This window comes from Oncorhynchus masou, chromosome 28 (genome assembly GCF_036934945.1).
Source record: "Oncorhynchus masou masou isolate Uvic2021 chromosome 28, UVic_Omas_1.1, whole genome shotgun sequence".
Taxonomy (NCBI): Eukaryota; Metazoa; Chordata; class Actinopteri; order Salmoniformes; family Salmonidae; genus Oncorhynchus; species Oncorhynchus masou.
This window is the reverse complement of record NC_088239.1, coordinates 23,380,211-23,389,028: the sequence shown is the minus strand read 5'-3', so window position 1 is coordinate 23,389,028 and position 8,818 is coordinate 23,380,211. Positions and strand designations below refer to the sequence as shown.

At 42.7% G+C, this 8,818-nt stretch overlaps 1 protein-coding gene across 1 annotated transcript; it reads left to right on the top strand.

Moving 5' to 3' along the window:
- The first annotated feature begins 246 nt into the window (after nucleotides 1-246).
- Nucleotides 247-8,680, top strand: pks1 (polyketide synthase 1). The gene is made up of 6 exons (XM_064941609.1): nucleotides 247-304; nucleotides 397-550; nucleotides 712-872; nucleotides 1,721-1,924; nucleotides 2,023-2,204; nucleotides 2,350-8,680. The coding sequence occupies exons 1-6, from the start codon at nucleotides 247-249 to the stop codon at nucleotides 7,831-7,833; spliced, it is 6,243 nt and encodes a 2,080-aa protein (XP_064797681.1). The 3' UTR covers nucleotides 7,834-8,680.
- The last annotated feature ends 138 nt before the right edge of the window (nucleotides 8,681-8,818 follow it).

The following is an 8,818-nucleotide window of genomic DNA, read 5'->3' as shown; positions in this document are numbered from 1 at the left end:
TTGATTTATAAAGAGGACTAGGGGTAGAATACGAAAGTTGTGGCAAGAGGACAAACACCGCTCCAACAGGAATGGTTCAGCTGCCAGTAAAGACTGTTTTGCACAAATATTGCTTTCGACAAAACTTTGAAACCGCATCCTCCATTCATCACAGTCTTTGGATAGGAGGTAAAACGCATGAAAGACTGTTCTCAAGGTCACATGATTTTACATATTGTCAAAGGTCGTTTGTAATGAGGTGCAAAGATGGAGGACAACAAAGACGAAATTGCCATAGTTGGGATAGGATGCAATTTCCCAGGAGGTAAGAATGGATCAGATAAGGAGTTGATACATTTCGTATGTCTAAAGATAACACAAGCCAGAGTGATGCTGAATTTTGCCCTGTTGTATTAGGTGAGGGGCTTGACAATTTCTGGAAGGTTCTATTGGAAGGGAGGAACTGTGTCGTAGACATTCCAGACGAGAGGTTTGACAGCACTTATTGGTATGATCCTGATGATAGCAAACCTGGAAAGACGCAAACAACCAAAGCTGCTCTTATAGATGGGTAAGATATTAAGACATTCTTGCTCTATTCACTTGAATAGTTGTGAAGTTGCATGAATAATATTGAAAAATTGAACTTTCAAAGTGTTATATTTTACATTAAGACTTGTCTTAATGGTAAGGTAAAGTAGAACTCTAATGGGAATCTTGTTTATCTCCCAGGTTTAATGAGTTTGATCACAAGTTCTTTGGCATCACTGAGGCTGAAACGGATTTCATGGACCCTCAGCACAAGCTCCTACTCCAGTGTACATACAGGGCATTAGAGGATGCTGGAATGCCAATGGAGAAAGTCAGTGGTACCAGAACAGGTGTTTACATAGGTAACCATAATGTTAAAAAAATTGGTCACAAAGAAAGTACATATCCTGAAGAAAATGTTGTGCTTGTTTTATGGTTGTGAAATAAACTGTGGTAGTGACTGCAGTAGTAATGGTGGTTGGTAGATTGAAAGATTGATTGATTGGATAAGATAGGATAGCCTGAACATGTGAAAGTTGGTTTGGGTATCACTAGCTTGAACATTTCAAGACTTACTGTTGGCGAGTTATTTAATGGATGTGTATTTATTTATAGTTGCTGGGAAAAAATGTAACGATTTGAAGTTAGGCAAGTCTCAATGTTTCAATGGTCTTGTAGCTAATTGGCCAAAAGGAGCAGGACCATTTTGATTATCTACTTCTGTGCAGTATTTCTATGGTTCTCATTCAAACCCACCTTAAATTATACACATTTTAAATGGTTATAGTTCAAAGAGTATATATAGTATCAAAAACCTTTTGGCAATCAGTCTAAGTAGGGTCAGTCTGAACATCTCAATGTTAATTTGGAGTTGATAGCTTAAACAGTCAATTGACTTATTTTTCCATTGAAATGCAGTGGGAGCGCATTTAAATATTATTATACTGCAACCAGCATATTGTTATAGTACAAAAAGTATAAATGCTACTAAAAAGCAATCGAGGTTGGCAGTCTGGTCATTTGGAAGTTGGTTTCGTGTTTATCGCTAAAATCTTTTAAGCTCCTGAGCGGGCGGAAGACGTCAAATAATTATAAGTATGTAAGAACTCTACAGTTTTGCTTTGTCTTCAGCAAGCACACTTAATTGCAGTGGCACAATATAAAGTGGGAGGACAGTGAATAACACTCTGCAATGGATGTGTTCTCACAGGTCTCATGAACAGGGACTATGAGACCCTCCTGAACAACAGACCCAGCACCATAACCCACTACAATGGCACAGGGACGGCTATGAGCGTGGCGGCCAACAGGATATCCTTCATCTTCAATCTCACTGGTCCCTCGTTTGCCATAGACAGTGCATGTTCCTCCTCCTTGGTGGCTCTCCATTCTGCCTGCCAGGCCATCAAGCAAGGTAGTTCTATTCATAATTAACAGAAAGACGTATAATTTTTTTGGCATATTTCAATCATATTATTACCACTTAACTGTTATTCAATCTGCTTTACTCAGGAGACTGTGAAATGGCTCTCTGTGGCGGTGTAAGCTGTATCATAGAGCCGCGAGTCTTTGTCGCTCTCAGCAAGGCAAAGATGATTTCACCTGAAGGCACCAGCAAACCTTTCTCCAGCAGAGCAGATGGCTATGGCAGAGGAGAGGGCTGCGGGGTTATTCTGCTGAAGCCACTGAAAAACGTAAGAGTATAATGTTTACTATGTTTTAAATTGAACTAATTTGAAGTTGTTTAATTTTGAACCACATAAATCACAAAGTTCTATTTTGTACCATAAATAAATTGTAACATTACAGTTTATGGTACCCAAATGTATCCTTGAACAGGCTCTGAGGGACTTTGACAAGGTATGGGGCATAGTAAGAAGAACTGCAGTAAACCAAGATGGTCACACTGTCACTCCAATCACCAAGCCATCCATGGTCCAGCAGGTAGAGCTACTACACAGAATCTACTCGGCAGAGTCTGACCTGTCATCTGTCCAGTACATAGAGGCTCATGGGACTGGAACTCCAGTGGGCGATCCCATAGAAGCAGGCAGCATCTCCGAAGTCATTGCCAAAGCCAGACCTCCAGGTTCAGAAACACTCTGCATCGGCTCTGTGAAAGGCAACATTGGACACACAGAATCTGCAGCTGGAGTGGCAGGTCTAATCAAGGTACTCCTAATGATGAAGCATGAAATCATTGTCCCTTCACTGTTCTACTCTGAGGATAGTGCCAGTATCGATGCCAAAGTTCTCAATGTAAGAGTTCCGATCAAAGCAGAGAAGTGGGAAAAAACAGAGCCCATGGCAAGGCTAGCTGGCATTAATAGCTTTGGGTTTGGAGGGACAAATGCTCATGCGATAGTGAAGGAGTATGTGCAGGGCAACAACACCAGATTGACTACTTATGACTGTCCCAAGTTGTTTGTTTTGTCTGCAGCCTCTGAGAACTCATTGGCAATGTCTATCACAGACACATATCAAAGACTTAGCAGAGATAAGCAAACTGACATACTCACTTTGATGTTTACCTCAGCATGTAGGAGGAGCCATTTGAGACACAAATACAGGAAAGCATTTATGACGTCCTCTGTCCCCGACTTAGAGAATCAACTACAGTGTGCGATGAACAGGAAGCTTGAGCCATCAAGGTCAGATAACAGGTTGATTTTTGTGTTCTGTGGGAATGGAGTGACCTACAGGGGAATGTGTAAGCAGCTTCTGAAAGAGGAGCCAGTGTTCAGAGAAAAGGTCAGAGAGGTTGAGAATCTCTTCCAGAATTATAAAAGTACTGGCATCTCACAAAAGATAGCAAACGATTTTGACAATGATGATTATACCAAGCCAGATGTTGTTCAGCCCCTCCTCTTTGCCATTCAGGTTGGCATTGCCAGTCTCTTCAAGCACTGGGGCATCAAACCAGATGCCATTCTTGGCCACTCTGTTGGAGAGGTTGCTGCTGCCCACTGCTCTGGTCTGCTGTCCCTTGAGGATGCAGTGAAGGTGATCTATTTCCGCAGTACTCTGCAGAGTAAGGTAACAGGAGGGAAAATGCTTGTGGTCAGTAACATGACTGTGTCAGAGATCCTGAAAATCCTTCCAATCTACTCTGGGAAGGTTTGCCTGGCTGCTTTCAACAGCCCACAGTCCTGCGCCCTCTCAGGTGATGCAGACGCTATAGACAATATCCATCAAAAGCTGACAGCTTTGTTTAGAGGCAAGAATCTGTTCCTCCGTGTACTGGATGTACCTGCTGCATACCACAGCCATATGATGGATCCCATAGTGGATCATATTGAGGAAAGTATTGGTTCTTTGGCAGCGAACAAAATGGATTGTGAGCTTTTCTCAACAGTGACTGGAGACATGTACACCCATGGAGACTTTAGCACAGGGAGATATTGGGCTAGGAATATCCGAGAGCCAGTTTCATTTGAGCAGACAATGAAAGCAGCGACCAAAGACCAGAAGAATGTGGTCTTTGTGGAAATAGGCCCTAGAAGGGCTCTACAAAGGTACATCCAGGAGACTCTGGGAAATGACACTATAGTTCTGTCCTCAGTGCAGCCAGAAAAAGATCATGAGACAATGCTGACCACTGTGTCCAAAGTGTTTGAACAGGGGGTCCATGTAGACTGGGACAAGTTCTACGAAGGCTGTGAGGCATCACCAACACCTCTTCCAAGATATCAGTTTGATAATCTGACAAAAGAGGTGTATTTTGAGGCTGTAAGACAAGGAAATGAAAAAACAGCTTCCTCTCAACACCCACTGATATCTCAGACAAAGCATGAGAGCAAAGAGCACAAATGCAATCTTTCATCAGATACTGCAGCATATCTCTGGGAGCACAAAAACAATGGTGTTGCCATTGCTCCAGGTGCATTGTATGTTGAACTGGCTTTTGCCTCAATAATGGCAAATTCAAGACCAAAGATGCCGATTTGCTCGATGCAGCTAAGTGTAACTTTTCAGAGCTTGTTTACACTCAGCACAAACTCTCAGCATTTGAAAGTGGTACTGGAGGCAACCGAGAATGAGACCATGTTTAAGATACAGTCTCCCTCAGCAACACACGCATCAGGCACCATTTGTTGTCGAAGTGGGCGAACATTGGTTGAGGAACAAACCATTTGCCCGGATGTCATTTTCAAAAGGTGCAAATCCGTGGTAAAGGGGGAGGAGATCTATTCATTCCTCTCCCGTGCAGGTTTTGAGTATGGTCCTATTTTCAGACAGCTGGATGATGTACATTTCGGCGATGAATTCAAGGAGGCGGTGTCAGCAATTAAGGTCTCAGGTGAGGTGCTGAAACAGCTTCATGAGTACTTCCTTCACCCTGTGGTGTTGGACTATTTTCTGCAAATGACTGCTATGGTAGCTGTTGGAGGACTGACCACCAGGCCGGTTTTCCCATCTGCCATTGGCAGTGTGGTAATAGCAGCACCTCTGCAGGAGGATATGATTATGTATCTGAGAGCAATTCAAGAAACCTCAGACTACTTAGATGTTTGTGGTTGCTTTTCCAATAAAGACGGACATGTTTTAGTGGAACTAAAGCATGTGAGGATCTCGTTTTTAGGAAATTGTTCACATGTTGCAGAGTCATTCTTCTTTCACAATGAACTTTTCACCATCACTGACAATACCCATGTAAGCTGTAAACCCAAAGCCTTGATCTTTGAGGACATCCTGGGAGTTGGCACAGCATTGAGGCCACACCTACACCAAACATCATTTTTTGTCTTGAACAGAGAGTTTGGAACCAACCCACAAGTTCGAGACTTAGTGTCTCACTCTCTTCAAGGTGATGCTGGTGTAGATACACAGGAGGTACTGTTCATGTGGGGTGTACAAGACCTCAGTCATCTGTCGACTGAGATGGCATTGGAATGCTTGGTTGACTGCTGTGAGCATTATCGTCAGATTGTTCTTGCCTTGAAAGAAAACAAGTGTTCCTGCACAATCCGAGTCATAACCTACCGTTCAGCAGAGACGACCGTAGACCATGTCAATCCTGGTTTTGTCCTGTCCGGCATGACAAGAGCCTGTGCTGCTGAGATACCAAGCCTCTCCTTTCAGCTGATTGACCTTGCTTCTGTGTCAAGTGAAGACATTCAGGCATTGGTTCATGTGATTAACACCAGCAAACACCCAGAGGTCATGATTAGCAGGGGCCAAATATATTCAACAGTGATAGTCCGTACGCCCATAAAAGGGATTGCCAGCTCTGAGGGAACTGTCTACTCTTTGAGTTCTGGGCATTTCATCCTTCAGACTGCTGATCCATACAGAATGACTAGCTTGTCTGCCATGCCTTTTGATGTAAAGGATAACCACATCCAGGAGAAATCAGTTGAAATTCAGCTCAGTGAGATTTGTGTTCATTCCTCAGACTACTTTTCTGTCAGCGTCTCTGATCTGAACTTTGGCCAGACAATGTACTGGAACAAACATGCTTCTCAGAACCACCAGCTTTTGGCCCTTGACTTCAGTGGCACTGTCACAGCTGTAGGGAAAGGTGTGAGCAAACTGAAAGTGGGAGAGCATGTAGTTTCATGTTATCCTATTGCTGCATCTTCTAAGGTTGTGATTCCAGAAGCAGCATGCTACAAAACAAAGAGGCTCCCATTTCTGAAGGAGGCTCCATGTGTGTCCTACTTTGTGCTGGCATGGGACATCTTGTACAGAGCGTTACCCAGAGTCAAACAACAGAGAAGGTTGGCCATCATCTCCTCTGTACCTGACTCTGTTCTGCTGAAGGTCTTAACCCAAACGGCAAACAAATCAGGATGGAATGCCATCGTTCTGCCCCAGTTTAGTGGACAACTCCTGAACATTGATCAGTGTAATACATTTGTTGTATTGCCTCCCTTTGATCCATCTGTAGTGGTAAGAATAAGCAGTGGAGCCACAGCAAAGAATATTGTTGTAGTCTGTGACAACCAGGTGTCATCCTCAGCAAACATTTTTGCACATGAGAGTGAACATACACACATCCAAACACTTTACGTGTCAAATGTTTTCCAGAGAGCCAATATAAAGGCACAGAAAACAAAGATCCACAATTGGCTGAGGTCATTACATTTGGATGGTGTATCGCAATCTCTGCAAACCATTACCTTTCAATCGACAGACACAAGAGATCCTCAGCCCACTGCGCACTGTGAGTCCTACTTCAGAGCTAAGGCTGTGTCTCAAGTAGTTTTGGGTCATGCGGATTCAGAAAATACACTATCTGATATCCCTTTGCTAATGAGACCACGGCAGCTCTTTAAGAAGAGTTGTGTGTACATTGTGACCGGAGGGCTCTCGGGTTTGGGACTTGAGACTGTGAAGTTCATTGCTCACAGGGGTGGCGGATGCATTGCAACCCTCTCCAGAAGTCCCATGTCAGCTGAGATGCAGTTTGAGATGGACACTCTCCAGAGGAGATGTGGGGTGTCTATCATGAGTGTCCAATGTGACGTGTCAGTGTCAGGGCAGGTTGTGAATGCAATCACAGCAATTGTACAAATGTTTCCCTCCTGTCCAATCAAAGGAGTGTTTCACAGTGCAGCTGTGTTGCATGATGCTTTGATCGAAACCCTTGACCGATCACACTTCAATAAAGTTCTTCGACCCAAAGTGAATGGGGCATTGAATCTTCACTATGCAACACAGCACAACAAATTGGATTACTTTGTGTGCTACTCTTCCATCTCTTCATTCATTGGCAATGCTTCGCAGTCTAACTATGCAGCAGCCAATTCGTTCCTGGACACTTTCTCTCATTATCGGCGAAACCTTGGGCTTGCTGGACAGTCCATCAACTGGGGGCCTTTGAACCTCGGTCTCTTGTTGAACAGAGACAATTTCCAAAGGTTTCTTGAGGCAAAGGGCATGATGATAATGGAGGTGTCAGAAGTCCATGAGGCCCTTGAAAAGTGTTTGTTGATGAACAATCCACAGCAAGTCATTTGCAAATTCAACTTCAGAAATCTGAGCAACCACGTTCTCTCCCAAAACGCATCTCTCAGAGGCAGGCTGACAGCTTTGGTCGAGCAAGAACTTGAGAACACCAACATGACAGAACCCATTGTCCAACAGCTTTCCACAGCACATGAGAATGTCAGGGCTATGCTAAGTAAAATCACCAGTGTTAGCATAGATGAGGTAAATGACGACACTGCCCTGTATGCACTGGGTATTGACTCAATGTTGGCTATGACTCTGCAGAATTACATCTTCCAAGAGAGAGGTGTGAATGTTCCCCTGGTTAAACTACTGGATCCAACCACCACACTGTCTACATTGGTAACAATTCTGAAAGAGAGTGGGTAAGACAGCAATGTGTACTAGCAACATTGAAATATTTTACTGAGTATTTTGGATTATAACACTGTCTAATATAATTTGTATTGGTAAATGTTCTGTTTATTTTAAAGGATGCTACAGTGCCTTCAGAAAGTATTCAGACCCTTTGACTTCCTCCACATTTTGGTGACGTTACAGCCTTATTCTAAAATGGATTAAATTGTTTTTTCCCCTCGTCCATCTACACACAATACCCCATAATAAGAAATTCGATTTTTGCAAATTTGTTACAAATAAAAAACAGTTAAACTTTATTTACATAGGATTTCAGCCTCTTTGCTATGAGATTCGAAATTGAGTTCAGGTGCATCCTGTTTCCCTTGATCATCCTTGAGATGTTTCTGCAACTTGATTGAGTCCACCTGTGGTAAATTCAATTGATTGAACATGATTTGGAAAGGCAGGATTGAGCCAAAGATGAATGGAGCAAAGTACAGAAAGATCCTTGATGAAAACCTGCTCCAGAGCGCTCAGGACCTCAGATTGGGCAAAGGTTCACTCCCCAAATACAGGTGTGCCAAGTTTGTAATAGCTGCCAAAAGTGCTTCAACATAGTACTGAGTAAAGGGTCTGAATACTTATGTAAATGTGATATTTCCGTTTTTATTTTATTTTAATTAGCAACAATTTATGTTTGTTAACATTGCATGTTAACAATTTGTGAAATGGAGGTTTAGAGTTTTGTTGAGTGTGGCTTAGTCTAAGTTGCAAAAATACCCCTACTCCATTGATACGAAAAGCTCATTGAATTATCCAGTGACATAATCAAAGCCTGAGGTTTTGTCAACTATATTATACTATATTACCAAGAATAAAGGCACATTTTCAGTCTGCTCCTGTTTTCTTTTAATTTTAGACCATTAAGCTCATTTTGCAGCTGCTTTCAGTCTTTAGCTGTAAACCTTGCTGCATAAATGTTTAAAAGTTCTGTGACATTGTCATTCTTCCAAAC